General features: G+C 36.8%; 1 protein-coding gene across 1 annotated transcript in view; it reads left to right on the top strand.

Moving 5' to 3' along the window:
• The window catches only part of LOC148840017 (L-gulonolactone oxidase-like), an 89,372-nt gene that overhangs the window by 17,755 nt on the left and 49,305 nt on the right, over positions 1–22,312 (top strand). The window contains exons 5-6 of the mRNA XM_088936408.1: positions 11,550–11,640; positions 15,335–15,520. Coding sequence (XP_088792534.1) covers positions 11,550–11,640; positions 15,335–15,520 — 277 coding nt within the window. The remainder of the gene's footprint in view (positions 1–11,549; positions 11,641–15,334; positions 15,521–22,312) is intronic.

Here is a 22,312-nt window from a genome sequence, read left to right as displayed (position 1 = left end):
AACCTTGTCTTTTTTTCTAGTTGCTGTAATTTACCCCTGCTGCTAGACTCTAAGTCTATTTCTACAGTATTAAAAATGAAACTATCCATTGAATCTCAAGTTAAGATATAACTAGTTTAACCCAATAAAATACTTATGAATTCTTTGTTTTATGTCATTTTAAAATCATACATATAATTTAAGAAAATACTAATTGTAACAAGCAAGACGATGTATTGTATCTAGCTTGCTAGTTGCTATTTTTTCTGAGGATTTCTTGAATGAAGATAGGGCATTGCCTTCAACAGCCTAACTCAGAAGCTTGTTCTAAACTACCATAACCCTTTGTTTAAAAATATGCCTTCTGTTCTGTTTGAAATCAGCAACAGAATGTAAAACGGAATTTGTGTCAGTGACAATAACTTACTGTAATCAGAGAGATCTGACAATTAAGATAATTAAATAAACAATAATAATATATTTTGTTTTATTAAAAACTATACTTTTCAGAAATGCAGACCTATTTTCCTCATCACAAACTTTATCTATGTCAGTAAACAGAGTTACATCTTCGTGGAATCACTGAGCCTCATTTTAAATGTTTGAATAATGTGCTTTGCTTTTTATGATTTATATGCTTCTTCTCAGTCAAATTATATGCAAGCATGGTCTTCTGTTTCACTGTTATTCAGATGATATTCAGATTTACATTAAAACTTCTTATCTCTTGTTTGTGTAACATCAGCTTGAAATCAAATTCCCTGAAGCTCACTAGTGATAAAGCAGACATTTTATTGGTGGGTAGCATATCTCAGCTGGAAAAAGTTCAAGGGTTTCAAAGTTATGCTGGATGGATTCCCGTTTCACACATCTGCCATAGTCAAGAACAGGAAGTCACCTGATCCTCTCCTGTCTTTTAAACCTCATGTGATAAATTGGATTTGAGATATCTTTTTTTTCACCTTAGAAATATTGCTCAGATTAGGCAAGTTCTATCAATATCCAATGCTGAGTGCCTGATTCATGCATTTATAACATCAAGGCTAGATTTCTCCAACTCCCTAACTCTCTTCTCAGCAATTGTCAATATGTGCAAACATACATGTTGTTTGGGCATCTTGAATGCTCCAACATACATCTTTGGCCTCTCCTATGTCTACACTTCCTCCCTCTGTTCAGTTGAGACTGGTCCTCTTCTCACTGTACCTAGAACTAAATCAGACTTTTGATGACCTTCTCTTTTCTGCCTCTGCTCCACTGTTATGGAATGGCCTTCATCAACTCTCCAAGAGGCAAATTCTTTGACTCTCCTCAAATACAAACATAATACTTTCCTTTTTACCAAGATCTATGTCTGATCATCCTATAATCCATCTGTATAAACCCGTATGTTCTTGTTTATTTTTCTCTTCTTTTATTTTTATTGTACTTTTTTGTCTTTTTCTTTGCTATATACAGCATTCTTTGATTTGGACTGAAAAGTACTACTACTACTACTACTACTACTACTACTACTACTACTACTAGCACAATAATGTACTATACATTAGCCAGTCTAGGGCTAACTTGCTTTTAAGAATCTAGTAGTAATGTTTGTTTCTGTGTGAAATCACAAGGCAGCTAACATACAGATGGAGGAAATTTAGACCACTTCCACAATTAAAATTAGCCAAAAGTATTTTTATCTGACCTCGGATAAATTCAGAGGTCCAAGGAAGATATAAATACAAAAATATATAGTATAGTCTACAGTCTAGGTATTCAAAATACACAACAAAATATAAGAATGTTCCTCAAAAAATCTAATCAATTTCATGAGATAGATTCTCAAAGGATATCAAAGACTCTTTCACCTCCACTATATTTCAGAACAAAGTGAGCTAGGGAGTTTGCTACATATACTGTAGATGTAAAGCAAACAGGGGACCAATAGAGAGATAGACATAAGGAAATCCTGGGTGTGAGACTTAAAGTATATAAACACTGATATAGTCATCTGGAAGCATTAGCATTTCATCGCATTTGTGCATAGGACAAATTGAACTGAACTAGAAAGCAGAAAGTGTCAGTAGGTATACTATGGTAGACACCACAGTGTCATGGATTCATAGATTTCATAGACGATCTCATGCAGGACAGCAATACTCTGTAAAACTGCAAGTAGAGACATGAATCTCTAAATTACCTCAGCTGTGTGTGGTTGTCACACAAATCGGTACAGTATTATATTTTTATTAACCCATTAATGATTTTCTGTGCCAATGATACTATATACATACAGTACTAGCGACAATGATTACATTGTTGAAACAGGATGTTGTTACCACAGCTCCAAATGAGATATATCCCAATACTTCATAGCAATAATAGAATTATCATTTTTAATTACATAAAGTGTAAAGATATATTAGTAAATGAAGTAAGTTTATAGTATGTTTTACTTTATTTATAAAATATTGATAAAGTGATGAAGTATTATGACACACTAGTTAATTTTTTTTTAATTGTTTCCTAATTTTCCCTTTTTAAAGGGTAAAATGGTTACATTAAGATATTTTAGAGACAGATTTAATTTTACTATTCACACAAACACACAACATTTACTGTTATTCACACGCAAAACATCCACCCTATACCCACCCCCTTGGACAGACTGAGAAAGCAAACTGCAGGTGTTGTTATCCTCACATTCAGTAATTAGGTGCATTAGCTATCCAGAGCATGTTACTAATGATAAAGTTTTTTGTACTCACATGGACAATAAGGTACTATATATTGAGAACAAAAGTGGGGAGGATGCTGCTTTCCATGACACAAAATGGCATTAAACAGAGTACTAATGAGACTGATTTGGTTCTTCTGTGCTGTCGTCCGAAGCCTAAATGACTTCACATCCCCAAAAAGAGAAGGTGCTATATCTTGAAAATTAAAACAACACAAATGCTTATTTAAACAGAACCACCACAAATGGAGCACTGATGAATGTGGTGGTTGTCATTGTTTGGAGGGCAAACAGCATGGAGGTGCTCAGAGAGTATGTACTTCGGTAAACTTAGCAATGCTTGTGAATAGTCAGTATAACCAATGAAAGAGGGCAATCAGTTACAATACTTTGGGGCCTGGTTTTGAAAGCTTAACCTATTATTAATAAAGCAGAATTTACATTATAGACTCCAATGTTGGCCACATGACTCTGTCTTTCACTTACTGTAGCTTTGGCTTTTCAGTTATCGAGTGGGAAAACAACCCCTGCCCATTCATATTGATGAATTATAGGAGCAGTTGCAAAAGCTTACATGTACAAAAAAAGGAATCACAGAAAGCTGTGATTCTGAAGCAGATTTAGTACACTGAGTGAGAGATAGAACATATAGTCAAAATATTAGCACATACAGAAAAGCAAAGTGTAGAGATGCTATCATAGAGGCTTATATAGATTCAGTAGTAAACATGGGTTTTAGAGTACAGAAGGCTTCACAAATAAAATAGTTTTGGATAAATTAGTAGGGAATTAGGTAGATAGATTGCCAGGGGAAAGCTTTTGTAAATATCTTGTTAGAAGGGATACAAGTTTGTTTGCAACATCTAAAGGATAAAGTGTGCAAGAAAGAAATGTAACCCTTGGTACAGAAAGGATGACTAAATATGGTCAGAAATATAAAACTACAGGCATTTATTTCCAGGATGATAGCAAGATGTATTTAGGATGTAGAGAGCAGGCATCGGGTTCAGCTCAGTGTATATTAGACACTGTCAGGAAGATGGTGCAATATGTTGTTAGTGAAAGCAGTGATTCAGAAGTGGTTCATTTTGAGAGACATTTTCTGAGAAATTGCAAATGTAATTGACAACAGGGCATGTACAGAAAAAAATAATGAAATCCCGGTGAAATACAGAACTGAGATCTTGCCTAGGATCAGTGTTATCAATGAGGTGTTCTGCTTTTACTTGATGGCCTAGCACATTAGGCCAATGTTACAATGTCTATTTAGGAAGCAATGATTTCTCATGGAGAAAGGGTGGGCAGTGTTAGTTTAGACTGGATGCACAGAACAGTTGGAAAAAGTGCAAAGCCACCCAAGAAAGAGGGTGTGAGAAGAGTGGCAAACTAGTACAGTTTAGATCTTCTTTGTTGAGCAAGGGAAGATCTAACCCTGTCCCACTGGTGCCCTTTAAAGGAAACCGAATCAATGCGATGTTCTACAGTGCAGCTGGAGTTTATTTTTTGAATGCTGAATTGCTGGAATTAATGCATGATATCCATGATGAAAAGAAATCAATACAAGCAGTGTTTGAGGATTTGAGTGTAAGTCAGTTGTTGCAGCATGCAGAACACTGGGAATTATTTGCAAGTTAGTAATAGAGTCTCTGTGAGGAGCTCTGGGAAGAAGAGCATGTTTTAGAAATGAATGCAAGGTAGAGCGTGTTAGTGTGTATACTGAAGGAATGGCAAGCAGACAGTTGTAAATCTGTAAGAGGTACAGTATGCATGTTCACTGACATAGAGGAACATTCTGGACCTGTTCTGCAGAAAGTCACAGAATAGAGGAGCTCTGAGTCTGTGGATATGGAAGGGGGCTGTGGAACTGATCCTTACTAGTTTAGTAAAGATGTGTTATAGGATGGCAGCAGAGCTTTTGGAATATGACAGGCATGATGAGGTGTCAGAGGAGATGTATAGAAAGCTCGAATCTTTGCTGAAGACAAATGTAAGCTGTGAGAGGGACTTTGGCATGTTAGACAACTCACTTGATGTTAACACTACAGCAATGGCAATAACTGTTGAGGGGGTGGTTATGTTTAAGGAGAACAGATATTGCATTGGCTTGCAAAACTAGATTCAGTTAAGTCTTTCAATTGTGTGTCAGTTAAAGAACAGGACTGTGTTTTTTTCTAAGGATGGTTAAAATAAGATATTCCAGGTTGCAGACACTTCTGGAGGAAAGGTGAAAAAAGGTATAAAAAGGAAGCAAGAGATGTAAGGACAAAATAAGTACTAGTGATAGAGTTAGGAAAGAACGGGGGATTTCGGAACAGTGAAGAGGTATTTATTGAGTAACTGAGGGACTTAGATGCATACAAGAAATGTTCTGCAGTAACAGCACAGTTGAAATTTTGGAAAATTGTCATAGGCATGAAAAATAAAAATGGAGTTTTCAATTTTTCAGAGGAGGGAAAAAGGCATAGCCTAGAACAACTGTTTAATTACTTAAAAAGTGTTCACTGCAGGCCACAGGAAATGCCAGGTACATCAAGAGGAGACAAAGCTTATTGTTTGACACTATCAGAATGTGTTGTTGAAGAAAAGGCACAGTTTTCAATGTCGGCTGTTAAGCAACATGTTAAGGCAAGAGATGTAGGTAGAAAAACTAAGGTTTGGAAAGATTAATAATAATTGTACTATTAACAAATACAGAACACTGTGTAAGAGAATTAGACTTGATTTTGATGTGAAAGGCAAGAAGGTATGGTACAAGGGCACAGCGTTTGAAATGAGACAAGATAGTCAGGATTTTAAAAATAAAACATGATGGATTTAGAAAGATATGATGGTTCAATCTGGGGAAAGATTACATGGATTTCGAACTGGTTTCTGTTAGTGCAGCACATATTTAAGGCAAAAAGATAGAACACGTGTTTCTTAACAGTGAGGATGGGTCTGAGTACTGGTGGCCACGCAGCGTAGTGCAGGCCTTGTTTGTTGTAGATCATGTAGAGGACGTTAGTGGTGTAATTAAGTATCCACTGTTAGATGATTACACAGATAATGAGGTGAGGATTGTATCTTAGATTCCATAAGTTTTGTGCAATTGCTAATGTTACACTTTGTGTTGGATGCAGATAAACCTAAGGAATAGTCAAAGATGCTGATGCGTCACAGAAGCTGGTGAAAAGCTGATCTTTAGAGCTAGTGTCTTAAGATATTTGTTTTAGTAGATACCTGAGGGGGATAATTATTTTTTAAAAATATCACGCTGATTATGGATGCTGATGTGGCGGGGAGGTCGAAAGGCAGATCCCTAGGGCCAGCAATACAAAATTAATCTTCTGTGCATAACTGTTGATGTAATTAACTGTGCTTCCCCAAGTGCTCTCATAGCTGGTTTCCAGCATTGCATACAGTATGGCTACTTGTCAAAACTTGAATATTTTTTTAATATTTCCATTTTTATTTATTGTTGTTATATGTTGTTAGTTTACAGTTTATATACAGTAGGTACATGGTTAATAAAAACAACAATGTCCACAATTAATTTAAAATCTCTTTCTAATATTCAGATCTCTCTCTCCTACTTTACCCTGGACCATACCCTATCCGTTGTTCCTAGACATACGGCCTGCTGTTTGGTGACTGCGGGATGTGTTTCTCCCAGGGCTTGTGGGAAGGAAAGGGTAGTTTCTGACTAGAGTCTCTGACCAGAGTTCATACTTCTCCATGAATTAGAAATTGCCCTTTCTTCTGATAGCTATTCTTCTGATAGCCCTTGCTCTACAGTATGGGCGTGTGTGTCCTGTGCCCCAAATCAGGACATTCTGCTGTCTTTTTATACTCAGTTCATTCCATGCAATATGCTGTAGGTATATGATGAATTTTAATTAAAAATGTTATTCTCAGTTTAATATGTGATACGTCCCTAATACAAATGGCGATGCACAATAGTGTGAAATGCATCTGGAAGCTTGGGCAGCTACTAGTTGATGGCAGTACAGTACTGCTCATTTGCTTTTTGGTAGCAGCTAGTGATAAGGACTTTTGTTGTTTAAATATTAGAAATTATTATGTAGTGTTTCGCACAGATTTGCTAATATGCTTAGCTACTCTGCTTGTTGTTCTGCAGGTCCAGTGCAGGCCTTATACTATTGTAACGCTTACGGCCGACAGGCACTGTGTAAGAGCTGGCGTACCAGAGCAGGTGACGTCACTGCCCTTCCCTGTGATAGCAGGACTACAGCTACTGGGCTGTAGAGAGATCTCTCTTTGGCTCACCGGGCTGGGTCCCTGCTGAGTGACGCGGGAGTCCCGGGTTCGAGCCCCGGACGGTGCGGGGCCGACCTAATGCGGCAAGGGCGCCCGCCTGAGCCCCCGTTGCGTTACACTATATTTTGATTACTAGCTCTGACATGAGAAGACAAAGGCAAAAAAACTAATATTTACAATGCTTTTGGATTTTTGCATACCCCACCTTGCTCTCCATGAGACACACAGCCACACAGACAGGGAGAGAAGCTTGGGGTCAGAGCACAGGGTCAGCCATTGTACAGCACCCCTGGAGTAGTTGGGGTGAAGGGCCTTGCTCAGGAGCCCAATGGAGTAGGATTCCTCTGCCGGCCTGGGGATTTGAATTGGCAACCTTTCAGCCACAGGTGCAGAGACTTAGCCACAGAGCCACCGCTCAAGTTAATCAGTAGAATATTGCAGCACTGTGGCATGTCCTCAGCTTACAGCTTACAGTTATCCTGAAGTTTGTGAAGTAACTGAAAACAGTGATTAACGTCCTGAGTTCAGTGAATAACTGAAAACTTACTACTTGTGTCTGAATGCATGTCTGTTTTAACAGCATTGACAAAAGTAGTAAGTTCCATTGCCTTGGTATTAATGGCAAAGTCCTGTCTGTGATAATGCATTGATTTGTTTTGGCCAGCATTCTCAATAACATGCACCACTAAAACTCTCTCAATCATCAGAGTCAGTTCTTCCTGGAAGACTTTTTACAGTGCTTTCCGTCTGATTTAGCAGCAAGAGGAGGTGCTGCTTTTTTCCATAGATATCATTGTACAGTGGGATTTTGATCAAAGCACTGAGAGGTAGAAAGGTACAGTAAACAGGATTAAAATAAAATATGTCTCATGTATGGATGAGACTCAATGACATACTGTATGGACATTTCACTGTGTGCATCTCCCTTGGAAAAAATACTGACCAGAACAGTATAACTTACATAATTATAATTGTATGATTTAATACGTGTGGTGCACACATTTATGTATCCCAATGCATGAAAGAACAATTGCTCTAAAAAGGGAAATGGCACCCAGAGATGTGAGCAGAGTAGATGCTAACAGTTACAACTTGAAATTACATTATCAATTAGACACTCTCTCTCAAACTGCATTGGACACCTATGCAACATAGGTAAAATATTCAAAGGTTAAATCTTCAGAACTGTACAAGAAAAGGTATCATTGGTGGTAATAGTTGAAAACTTTAGATTCGTCCTCAAAGACAATGGTGTATATGGCATAAATGCAAACTTAGAAGAAGTTACATTTATATCATACACCACATGATAAATGAAAATCTTGTATTCCACTTGCCAACAAAAGACTTGTTCAAGAACAGATGAATGCGATCAGTGTCATTTTGAGATTCTGAAGCTCTTCATCAATCAGCCTTCATCAGATATAGGTTTTGTCATTAATATTAAAAAGTGTGTCATGTACAAAGCGCTTCTTTCAATTTTCTTTTTTGTTGACATTGTTTTTAGCCGCAAACTTTACTGAGTTCATCTTTTTTCATAAAACATTCTGTTGTACCGTGTTTATACATTTTTAAATGTAGTATTTTTCTACATTAAGAAAAGGATTTATAATAACACAACCTTTTATTCATTTTCAGGCTTGTCATTTTCTTGGAATTGTTAGTGGAGTGGAAATAGTGAAACTATGAGAGCAAATGTAATAGCCTATAAAAATAGTAAATTGTTGTACATGTGGGAGACAGGACGTTTACTCAATGCCTAGTAATTTAAAATCTGCAGGAGGATATGCTCAGCTTAGTTTTTTCATCTGCCTACGCTTAACTATGATAGGTTTTCTCCCTTTGTAGAAAAAAAAACACATCTGCGAATATGAGGTGCTAGTCTTTCAGTAATTGGAGATTAAATATATCCCCCCGTTAACAGATTTCTAGAGAGATGTTGAAATGTATTAGTAATGATTTGTGACAGCTCTTGTATTTGGAATTTGTTAAATCCCCAAAGCTGAGACATAACATCAGAGATCAGATGTGATAAATACTAGCTGCTGTGATAGAGTTTCGATTAGATAACACAGACTGAGTTTTGCAATAATATCATAAACTTGGCTGAGCCTCTACACAGCAGTCATGGGTTCTTGCACTCCCATTAATCAAAAAGAAGCTCAAGAAGAACGTTTTGTCACTTGTATATGTCTGTGCTATGGCTTCTCTAATCGTGCTCTTGTTATGGCCACGGACTGAAATCCATGTCAGGTTTTGTGGTAGACCCTATGCGATGCAGTAAAAGCTGGAGAAAACAGGAGGCGTGGTAGAAGGAAACACACAGGGGTTTCATAGTGCACAAAATAATAGTGACAGTCCGTGAGACAGTGAACGGGGGAGACGAAGAACGGCATCCAAATCCAAACAGGTCCAAAGGCAGGTCAGGGCACAGTGCGAGAGTCCAGCGGCGAGTAATCCATCCTGGGACGCAACAAGGTTAAAATCCCCGGGAAGGGGGAGAACACGAACAGACAATACATGGAGGTCCAAGGGTGACGGGGCGAGATCCTCCAGACCCCGGGCTCAGGAAGCAGGAGGTGTCGGGGATGAGGCCTATTCCATCCAGAGACGGCCGTAGGGTTTCCTGGTGCTAGGCGGGCCTCGCGACATCCTTGCCCTAATGATGAGCCCCGAGGACTGGAGGAGCTAGTCTTTAAATAATACACCTAAGAAGGTACACCTGGGGAGCTTTATCACAGGAACAATAACAGGAGTAGTGGAGCGCCCGCTAGGGAGGGATGTCAGACATGACAGATCTATATTTCCATATATTATAGAAATTAAATTTATGTATCATCTATTAGACAATTATATTGACTTTTTATATAAAAGCATATCTGATTCCTAGTGATCCACATACACAGGGCATGAATATTAATTAAATTAACACCACAACTTTATTCTAATAGTGAAACACGTTACTGTATGTAAGATACATTAGGTGGTAAAACTAAAACACTGAAACAGGGTTGTAATTTGTAACTTCTAGCTTCAGGTTGAGTTCTGGTTTATCTCAAAATCAGTAGAAAGTTGCTAGACTCTAACTGCATTACCAGGTCACAGGGCTCAACCTGGACTCAGTCAACTATGTGCAATGGTCCACAGATAGAATCTTTACACTTGGGATTATAGGTGTGTGAAATAAGCTATCCAGCTGTTTAAACAGGTTCTCCAGCCTCCCTTGACAGCTGCTGGTAATTCTTGCTGTTGGAAACCAAATTTTTCAGCCAGTCTGTGTGCATATGGACTTATGATGTCATTCATTTTCAATTAATACTTTCCCAATAATAACCAGGCATTTTTCACTTGGATATGGTTCAATGCAAGGCTTAGAAATCTTAACATGTTTAGATAGATATGAATAGTTGCCTGCTTTGCTAACAAAGCCGTCAATTAAATAATTTTTTAATGTCCTTTACATTTTTGTCATGTAAGAGAACTGCAGTACTACACAGTGGTGAGTATCCTTCTTTGCATTAGGGCAGGAATGGGTGGCCAGGGCTTGCTTGGATTTGTAACAGAACTATAACCGCTTGCAGTGATGTAACTGAGAGAAACACCACTCCTCCTGTCAGTGTTGTGAAGTGTGTAGTGCAACAACTGGCTTATGGCACTGCAGGAGCAAATGCACTAGAGGAGAATGTCTGCACAGTCTCTCCTGAGTAGGAGCATAGTGGTGCAGTAGTCATTTTATACACAACTGGGAAGATAAATAATTTTTGCTTCTTAATAATATTTCATACAGTAAACAACTGTGTAGGAAAACTAATTGGTATTTCCAAAATTTAGAGGAAAAAAACCACTAAAAGTTTGCTGGGTAGTCCAAAAGAATTGGACTTATCAGTTAGACGTGGCAGGAAAATAATACACACACACCATTGTTCAACTTAAAAGTAATACTCTCTCTGATTTGATGTACAAATGTGTCAGTCAAGTAAAGGACTTAAGGGAAATCCTGCAAAGCTGGAACCCAAAGGTGGGTTACTCCCATAGACTTGCTGTAATACTGCTATCAAAGAATCTGATTTACATGATATTTTCAGTTGGAGAATACAAAAATACCAATAAAGAATTTCTATTTGGAATATACTGTACAGTATAGAATATTTACATCACATACTCATTACATGTGATTTAAAAAATGGTAATGTGAAACATAATTCTATGCCACAGAGAAGAGCAATTTGAAATATCCATACCTGGACATAGTTTGAAAGTATACAGGACATTTCCTAGCCCTTAATATCTGTCCCTTAACAAGAATGTAAGATATTTTTGCGGTTTAGCAATTATTACAAAACTGTTATAGCTTTATAAATGATGACAATTAAACTCTCAGTATTTAATTGCAATTGTATTTGTAGTGCTAGAAACACAAATTCAATATCTTTTCAGCTACGTTTTAAAAAAGAATTAGAAAAAAACAGAATACTGCCATATTCCAAGACTGAACTGTCAGCCATAAATCCTAAAAAAAGGTCATGCGAAGTCACACAGATAATCTTTTGAGGAAGACAGCGTTTTATCCCATCTCTCTCTGTTTCATCAGTTTAGGAGCCGTGGCAGAGGTGTCTGCTGCTGGCGTAACTGGAACTGGTACCCACAACACAGGGGTAGATCATGGCATTCTGTCTACGCAGGTGAGATCACAACGTGTTTTTTTTATTCTCCTTTAAGCAAGAAGCAGGTCTGTCAGAGGAAACATAATGTCTTATTGTGTTCCTCGCGGTAGTTTGCTTTTAGCAGCCTTTCAAAGCCAGATCTCTGGAGGAAATGATTATTCAGTCTGTCTATACGTATTATCTAGAAAGGAGAAAAAAACATCAACATGCTTGATCTACTCTTTTCTGGCTCCATAGAGTATTTCCTCTTTAGAAGGCTGGCATTGTAGTAGATAAAAAGGTATTATAGAAACTATGGAGCACACTTTAAGGTGATATTTTGAAGAAACACATTAAAACCAAGGTGGAGCTTTCCTCTGGCTGTGGTATTTTTTTAAACTGAATAATGGAAATCTTCAGTTGTCTGTGCTGCTCAATATATTGCATTTAGACCATATTTATATTTCCTTACTTGTACTGTGAAAAAATATAAAATATGCAGTAGGCAAACCCTTCCCGGGATTTTATTTTAACTTTTATTTTAAACAGTTAAATTAATTTACTTTGGGATTATACAGAAAATACAGTAAATAATTGTTCATGAGAAAAGATAAACTCCTAATTAAAACACATGCATGATCTTAATTAATCATAGTATAAGAGGTAGTTTATCAGCTCTTCCTAGTTTGATGTGGGAAACATCGCAAAGCAATGAACAACATCTTTTTATATTTTTCGGTTGGGTTAGTAAAGACCTCTACCATTTCCTTTTACTGCTTGGCATTGTCCCAGTAATGACGACACAGGTGTCTCATCTGCAGAGGTTTGTGCCTGTTTAGTGTTGTGTTCCAAGACAGGTGTTCCGGGAGTTAAGTGCTAGACTTCACAGACAAAAAACCAATGGGAATCTGCAACCTGACAAGCTGCCCAGCTAAACAGAACTCAGGCTCATCAAATAATTGATCTAAGTAGGTGCCTGAGCACATTATTTAATAAGCATGTACTAACATGACAGCAGCATCTGGACCAAAGAAATTAATGTTATTAAAATAATCTGGAGGGGATTTGGTTGTTGTTTAGCCCTGTTCTTTTTCTTAAAAGGCACATCCACTTAATATCAAGTCTGTTAATCAAGAAGTAAAAAGTTCAGTAAATCCTGAATTACTGTTATTCCATGTATAATATGTGATGGCAGCTTTATTTTGTGAACAGTGTGATATATTGATTGTTTTAGAAATTTGCAGGATTCAAACAGCACAATAGCTAATTGGTTAAAATGAAAATGGTAATATAGTTTTGTGATGTTACGGAAAATGATCTGCATTTGTGGTCAACAAACAACGAATCCGACTTGATCCAGTCAATATCCATTGCCCATGTTATGCACCCCAAGCAGCAAATTACACAGTTCCTAGTGTTTTCTTATTTTTATGTATGAAGAGGGTCACAACAGTCTTTACTTCTGATCTGCTGTTGAGAAAATTCTTGGACATTAATTGAAGAGAAAAGCTGTTGTTAACTTCATATTTATATGTGGTTCACAAAGATCCATCAAAATAGTCTTTTAAAGAAGTCTAAGTTAAAGGGATCATACACAAGTACTGTATCAGTATAATTTAAAATACCTTTACTTGCTTGTCAAGACTCCAAATAATATATACAGTAGGTATGTTTTCCAAAACACTTGAATTCTTGAAGGCAACTGTAAATGATTTATAAATGTGAATATGTGCCTGTCATTTCGGAGGTTACATTCACTTATTCTTGTCAACCTGATCTTGACATGAAAGTCTATTCAGAGGCAAATGCCAGAGAAGGAAAGGAAAAATGTTTTTCAGGCCATCTAGTCATTTGTGCATTCTGGTACTAGTTGTCACTTATATTATTAAGAATGTATATTTTTCTAAATGTCTGTAGCTCTGCTACACCTTTACTAGAGACAACAAGATCATGTTCTGTGATGAGCTTTTTTTTTCTTTTTTTCTTCCAAATTGATATGTACATATTTATATTTATAGTACAGTGTAAATGGTTTACATTAGTTCTAAAATTCATATATTTGGAAATGGCTAGTTAATATTAAATAATTTTGATTTGTAAGAACTTGTAAGAGCAAGGTAATGTAACTTCCTTCTCATTGAAATAAGCTACAGCACAGTCAGGCAGACATTTTAAAATTCTTCAAGCAAAAATAAGCTCTTTAAGTTTGTTAAAATCAGCTACTTTGCAAGCAGTACGCCACTTCTCATAGGGTACCACTTTCTTTCGTGCAAACTCAACAAATATTTGATTCTTTTATCATTTCAAAACCTTGGATGATTCATAGTATAATCAAAACAAAACAGCTGCTGGGTCTCGTCTCCCAATATTTCACATGAATCACATGATGTCTTATCCACAGATATACCGAAACAGGAGTGTACACGGCCAAGAACTGCAGTGTGATTGTATACTGTATAAATATACTACTGTATATATACGGTATGATACAGTATGGTTTAAAAGCTGCTACAGTACATTATGTGTGAAATGTTTCATAATCAAAATTTAAATTGTTTCCTGCTTACTTGTTGCTGAAATTTGCATTACATTAGGTACATTAGATACTGTATATGTTCTGTTATACTTCAATTTTTAGCAAAATTTCCTTTTAGTTGTAAAATTCCATATTAATATTCCATATTAAGCAGATTTAAACATGCACAGTAGAGAAACAGATAAAATTAAGCAATTGTTTCACTAACATCTAATGCACCACAACTGCCACATATCGATGGTCTTTGGCCAGTGAATTACGTAAGACAGTGCACCACGCTACAGGCAAAATGCAAATTGATTCCTGATTCTCATGTCAATCTCCTCAGCAAACATAATGTGTGAGCAAGAAAACAAAGGACACATCAGCTCAACTCTTATTACCTGACATGCACAGACACAAAACAATTGTACACAGTTGTGAATAGCTACATCCACCCAGTGTGTGTGACTGTCTAATTGCTTCTGGCTAGTACAAGATTTTGTTTTTGTGTTAGTGTTATGTGCTCTCTCTCACTTTGTTTCTTTGTGTTGTGTGTATTTACCCCTGCATACTGTCTTTACTGATTTTGTTGGTCTGTGTTTGAGTGCATGGTTGGAAACCTAGATTATAAAAGAGTTTGCAGGTGTGTGAATAATGGTTGGTCCTGTGTTTTCAAAGAGGAGTATAAGAGCTGTCTCACAGAGCTTTAATATGACTGAGGGACACAGTACTGAGGAGTATTGTGTGAATCATTTTGTTGACTTGAGTGAAGACGCAAAGTTTGTACTGTATGCACTCATTTTTTTGTTTACTTGTTTACTCTTGCCTGCACTGTACCTCATAAAATGAAAGATCATAATTAGCACTTAGTTCTCGAAACATCTGTCTTGGAACACAACACAGGCACAAATCTCTGTAGATGAGACACCGGTACCATCATTAGTGGAACACTGCCAAAGAAGCAAAAGTAAAAGTTGGAAAAGGAAAGCACTTAAATAAAGTACTTTATGCAAGTGTTTTAAGTGCATAAGGTTTTTGTGAGTTAAGATATTGTTAGTTATATTTGATATTTCAAGTGTTTGTAGACTTTGTCATGTTCTAGTACAGCAAGAGAAATAGAGGAGAAAATGAAAAGGCGGGTGAAGGAGACAAGCATTTGATCAATACTCTGAAAGCAAATGTCGATGTGTGATGAAGCTCCGATGTGTCCCTCAGGTCGTGCGTCTGAGTCTGATGACTGCCAGTGGAGAGGTACTGCACTGCTCAGAGTCAGTGAATGAAGACATCTTTCAGGCTGCTAGGCTTCACCTGGGCTGTCTAGGAGTCATCATCACCATCACCTTCCAGTGCCAGCCTGCCTTTCGACTTCATGAGCGCCAGTTCCCCTCCACACTCACAGAGGTTAGTCTTGGTGGACACAGGTTGTTCTCTTACATTTTGTATGTGAAAATATTGGTGCATCAGGGGTATCAAAGTCAGTTTCTGAAGGTGTTTTTATTTCACCTGAGGATCGTTATAATTACATAGTTGGTCTTAATTGATTTGTTTATTAGACTACTCAGGATGTAACCTGAAATCTAGAAGACCCTAATGACACTGTGTTTACTCACTGGCTTACTTTGTTAGGGGCATTGTCTGGGGGAAAAAAGCCAGGTTTGTAACATTCCAACCATTTCACAAATTGAATGACATTTGCCACTATGTTTTCATTATCCTTAATCATGACTAAAACTTTCATTGAATTTCTGATGTTGGATGAAAAGTTAAGATGCTAGTTATCCTCCATTTCATGAAGGCTTATGACTAAAACAGGAAATCAAATCCTCATTCATTCCTTAGCTACTGTACTATGTCAGTGCCATTGATTCAGAATTCTTTTGTTGGTTAGGTCTATAGATCATTTTTTTCAGTATCTATTCCATGATTTTAACCTACAAGGCTGACAAAAATAAATACAAATGCATCTATGCTTTGTAGAAATAAAGTATATTGTTAGACCTAGGGACAATAGACAGAAAATGGGCTGAGCGGGTTAGTCAATAAGCAAAATAGTCATAACCCCCAAATTGTGAAGCTTTTCCAACAATATACCTGAGCAGTTAGCATAATTAAATGCAAATGAGTTCTTTGTTCATTAGCACAGCTTCAGTGAAATAGTAATAAAACAGGCATACTTGGTTAAACAAATATTTATTTAATATTCATTAGTAATAATACACAAGCTAAACAACACACACATAAATAAAACGTACAATAGACTGTACTGGACAAGCTATACTACACTACTTACAAACATGGTGTCTTGATGTCCTACATCTTGACCAACCAGAAGAATCTGAGACTGCTACCTACCATGAGAATCCTATAAACCTATTAACCTCACCAGCCCAAAAATAGAGATACTGTAAGATAAGATCACTTTATCCAGGTGGATGCTGCACATTGGTGGTGGTGGAGGGGAGTCCCCATTACCTGTAAAGCGCTTTGAGTGGAGTGTCCAGCTTATATAAGTGTAAGCAATTATTATTATTACTTTATTGGCCATTCTGTATACTTGTATTAGGAATTTGTCTTTTCGCATAACCTGACTTGCTCTCCATGAGACACACAGACAGGGAGATAAGCTTGGGGTCACAGTGCAGGGTCATCCATTTGTACAGCGCCCCTGGAGCAGTTGGGGTTAAGGGCCTTGCTCAGGGGCCCAATGGAGTAGGATTCCTCTGTCGGCAAACTTCCAGTCACAGGCACAGATCCTTAGCCGCAGAGCCACCACACCACACCTCGGATAAACCTGCCTTCCACACCAAACAGAATACATCTTAGAGTTAAATCTCTCACTCTATAAACCTGATGCTACAAAATGAATGGGAACCTATCTCCCTATTCTAAAAAGGGCATCCGCGAACTGGAAAAGATCTATTTTTAACCCAGGAATTTAGGAGTTTTCTAAAAACAGAATGGTAAGCTCTCTTAACAAGGTTCAAATACATAACTTGAATCTGTTCTCAAAGGCTGATCGGAACAAAAACTTCCTGTCTGGCACTGTCTCTTCTCTTGCCTTGTGTCTTCCTGTTCTTCCTCCTGTTCCACTTTCTCTCCTCTCTGTCTGACTCACTGCCTACCAGCCTGGTTTTATCCTCTGTTCCTCTATTGATGAAGACTCTTCTATCCAGTACTTAATTAACCCAGGTAAGCCAGAAGATTCCTTTGATCAGTGTGTCTCAGACCCTCTTCCACTCAGGAAACACCTGAGTTCCTTTCTTGCTTTGAAGCTCCTGAGAACTACAAATGTTGACACTTGCTACAGTAGGTGTTTGAGTACTCCCCATGTAGCTGTAACAATAATTTCCCTTCATATCAGACAACAAATTTTCACGGTTTCACAGTTAGGAAGGTTACATTGATGTGGTATACTCTAACATGACCCCGAAATTTTTCACCTTCTGTAGTACTGTAGAAATATTCAGTTTAATCTAAGAGATTCAGAATCTAACAAATGAAGTCATTTCATAGTACAAGGTACACATGAATATAATTCTCTTATACCCAAGTATAAGGGTCATATTTTGAAGGTAATTATTGTAACACAGTAGGTCTTACATTCAAAACACTAAGGCGCTTAAATATGCTTTGGAAGCTATGGGGATTTTAATATTTCTCATTTGATTCATGTATGAGAGTGGAGGAAAGATACTGCTCTAGGCTTGATGGTAATCCAGGCAAGACTGGCAACATTTTTTGACAATAGATTTTTTTTTCATAAAAGGATTAGAATTAGACCTGCATACTGTCTTTTTGACATTGATGAGACAATTTTGCGGTTAGTGCGTTTGTCAAGTGGTGGTTACATCCATTGAGTTCTTCAATAGCTAATAACAAGATCTTGGAGAAAATATGGGGAAATTAATATAAAGTGTTTGAAACGTTTTTCTTACTGGTCATGAGACAAAGAAAAGATGAAAAGATAACCCTAAAATCTTTGAGCTTCTAGAGTAATTCACAAAAATTCAGCCTTTTACAGGACGTCATGCAAACACAGGACTGCTCAACCAATAAGGCCTACACAGGATTGATTATTGAGACTACTGTATACAGGTTTGCAAGCTGAATAATTAATTTTATAACATATAATACAAATAAAACTAAAAATGATATTGGAAGTCATGAACAATAATTTTAAGTGGGTGTGATGCATTCAGTTACATTCTTTACACAATTTCAAAATTAATGTTTCACATTTCATGCATTTCATGTTTAATGCATTTTATTCTAAATTTTTATATTTTCTAACACTTCAGATTAAAAGAACAAAGATTCCATATTTATTTCCAAGGTAGTACCTTACTGTAGCACACTCAAATCATTTTGTATTTGAGGTAATAGCAATTATATTATCAATTTGTTCTTCCAGTAAATACTCAAGTCACCCGGTCTACAAGAGACGCTGTGGTTGAAAAATGTAAACTGTCATTTAATTAAAAATAGACTGCAGCTGAGACTATTACCACAAATGCATTTATGCAAGAACTCATATCCGTTCAGGTCTCTTTTTGAATGAATTAAACAGGTGGGCTGCAGTGTACTTTCTACTATGGTGTGTATCTAATGAGCAATTTATCAAAAACTGACAATGCATATAGTAAAAGACATCAATTTGATAAAAGGCTTTCAGAGGCAATTATGTGTATCAAATTTCAATTTTCGTGTAGGATAGACATTATTAATTAAAATAAGCCTCTTTCCATCTCTCTATAATTGATCCAGTAAAATGTTTTCGTTAGCCAATAGTTGTGATTTCCTGATTAAATTTTCTCCTTACATTTTGTCTGTTACATATTTTATTCATCCCAGTGGCAAGTTTATTTGAACACCAAGGTTACTTTCAACAGATGGTATAAGGTCTGCAAATACTAGCTGCAGTTTATTGCTCTGTAGAAAATGCCATATTCCTATTAACGGATTTAATAAGCTCTTTTGGTTCATCTGTTGGCCATTTATCTAAAGGCCCACTGATTTTGCAAAGGCAAAGTGTAGCAATGTGTATTATTAAAGTATCAAAAGTGTTATCTCTTAAAGGAAGAGAGCAGTACGTTTGCAGTAACCTCCAATATGAAGTGTTTCTGGTCTTTTCTGTTAATACTTAAAATTAAAAAAGGTATTAGATGTGCATATTGTTCAATATAACAATTTTAATTTCATGGTTCAATTTTATTTTTATATCTGTTAAAACAGGCATGCAACATTTCTGTGCATGAAAACCCTTTTCCAGCATCTTTTATAAGAAATAAGTTTCACTAACCACTTAGGGACAGATATATTAGAAATGCCATTTTTTATTGGATTCAATAATGTCCGAATTTCTAAAACACTTGTTATTCAAATGTGTAGCTGAAGCTGCTCTTTAGGATACTGGTGATCATAGAGACCCAAAGGGCCCTAAAGCATTTTACATGTACTGTAGGATATTCACTTCACACACCACTGACTTGCAGCTAATAGTCCCACTACACAGCAAATCAGAAAAAGAAGTGGGAAGTTGCTTCACTTATTGAATCAAGGGACGGTTTTGGGTAGGATAGATTGTGCAAGCACAGAGTGGAATTAAGACAAGACACATAGACAAGACATTATGCTAACGCTTTCCAAACTAGATTTATAATTTTGCTTGGAGTTCCCTTATACTGTATAATGGGTAGCAGACAATTGTTGAGCACCATAAATGTTGAGTATGTTTGATTGGACTAGGGTAAATGGGTATTAGAAATATTATAATATATCATTAGAAGGGAGTGAGAACTATATTAGGGTGTTTACATGTAATTATTTTAAGACTAACAGTGTTTAACTCTGCTCCTGTACTGACATAATTCAACGTAAGGACTCATACAGAAAGCCATGTTTAGAGAGATGGTGGATGACAATATAAATATGTCATACATAAGAAAAGATCACTTTATTGGCCATATACAATTTCCTGTATTAGGAATTTGTCTTTTCACATACCCCAACTTGCTCTCCATGAGACAGGGAGAGAAGCTTGGGGTCAGAGCATAGGGTCAGCCATTTATACAGCACCCCTGGAGCAGTTGGGGTTAAGGGCCTTGCTCAGGGGCCCACCGGAGTAGGATTCCTCTGCCAGCTGTAGGATACGAACCGGCAACCTTCCAGCCCCAGGCGCAGATCCTTAGCCACCGCACCGCCCCTGTCCATGTACAGGATGTACAGTACATGTATCATCCTGAATGGTGAATGTAAAAGTAAAAGTTGAGCAATGTACATTTAAAGCAATCTTATTCTTAATATGTACACTTAATCTATATATATGCAGAGGCAGTAGGGTATACATTCTTGAAAATTACTTAAAATGTGCCTATTCACTTAGTCAGCTTCTATTAGTTTTTTAATAAGAAATTGTTTCCTCCACTTTGTACAACCTAATCACTAGGTCTCCTGATGTGACCATTAATCCCACTTAAAACTTCCATCAAGCAGGTCAATAAAAGTCTCATTGCACTATACCTCCCATCAGTGGAGCGTCCAGCCTGAATTGAGCATGTGATTAAACTGAACTTCAATGAGATGTCAGTGCCGAATCTGTCCATAGTATGAAAAACAGCCATGTGAAATGTGCTATGGGATTAATTTCTGTCTCTTTATGGCTCTATACATCTACTATTCAGCTGGGAAATAGCTCAATGAATTTAGTTAAAAGTTAATGAGATGGTAACATTCCATTTTCTTGTGCTTTTTTGTATAGTCACACCTTTACCGGAGACATTTTGATGTCATTCCAGTTCGAAAGCATTTCTGGAGGTCCATGGATGGCAGAGGGCTCTAAGAGAGTCCTTTGAATCAGGTCATTATTGAAAACCACCACTTAATGTAAAAGCAGTAAGCCACATGCAAACAAGTCTTCAATTTCAGATGTACAGTATGACTCATTCTCAGATACTGTAGAAGGATCCATGAAATGAACTTTCATTCCTGACCCCAGATGTATACATACAGTATACCCCGAATCACAAAGAAATAGAATTGCGCCATGTGTGACATAATCACTTCCAGGATTGAAATAGTTATATAAGGGAAGCAGTGGTGACTGAACCCTGCAGTGAATTTTACTGTGGTGGAAATTGTGGAAAATAAATTTTTGTCTTCCATGTTTATTCATAAAGGTCTTTAGAATTTGTGGTAAAAAAAAAGTTTATTTTCAGTTCAAACTTTATCTCCTAGGGGAAATTTGTTTTATGGTAAAATCCTACACAACAATGCAACAAAGACATTAAAACATTACCAACAAAGCAGACAGTACTGTAGTGTTTCAGGAGATACAGTAAGCAAGTTACTTCACATTGTATGAGAGTAAGATTGTAATGAAGATGAAAGATTTGCTGAGTCTGTAACTTTTACATTTCGGGACACAGAGGAGTTTCCCATATGGTAGTAGCGTAAATTTTCATTGGAGGGAGTGAGCAGACAATCCATAATGCTCTTAGCCTTCTTCTCTATACAGCACCAGAAAAGCCTAGTAGAAGCTCTTGTGTTTTTTGTACTGTCAGAACAGAGTGATATAAAACATTTCAAAGGAGTGGGACTAAGATTATTTATGATTCTAAAAACCAAACAGGCATCTCCAAAGTACATGAAATGAAGCCGAAAAAGACTATAATTCTTAATTATATTCCAATTGTGATAATGTATTGATTTTTTTGTCAAGTACTTTCAGTGTTTTCCTGTACAATGCATACAGGGTTTTGAGCATAGTTTTTCAAACTGTTTGTAGAGGATATTTCGGTTGATAAGATTTTCCCCACTGATTTTGCTGCTTATCTTTACTTATTTTCCCAAAATGTTACAATTAACATTAATGATGTTGCCAAACCAAAACATTTTCAATTAATGATTTTGCAGTAAATTGTTGAAATACAAGTTGTTTTATCTACCTTAAAACAGTCTGTTGACTTTTTTTTAGAAATGTTGATATGTCATTTGTCCCATCTCAGGTTTTTGTCTATGATCAGTTCCAAGACTTGTAGTCATTGACAACCTCTAAACTCTGACCATTAATTAAAGTTGGTTGGAAGGGTATTTTGTTTTCCCTAAAATCAATTATCATTTCCTCTGTCTTTAAAACATTTGACATCAAAGGGAACTCATCAAACCATTTAGTAAAATCACTTGGAAAGGGCCCAT

This window comes from Atractosteus spatula, chromosome 2, assembly GCF_055471065.1.
Source record: "Atractosteus spatula isolate fAtrSpa1 chromosome 2, fAtrSpa1.hap1, whole genome shotgun sequence".
NCBI classification, from domain to species: domain Eukaryota; kingdom Metazoa; phylum Chordata; class Actinopteri; order Semionotiformes; family Lepisosteidae; genus Atractosteus; species Atractosteus spatula.
The sequence above is the reverse complement of the archived record's forward strand: the minus strand, read 5'-3'. Positions and strand labels throughout refer to the sequence as shown.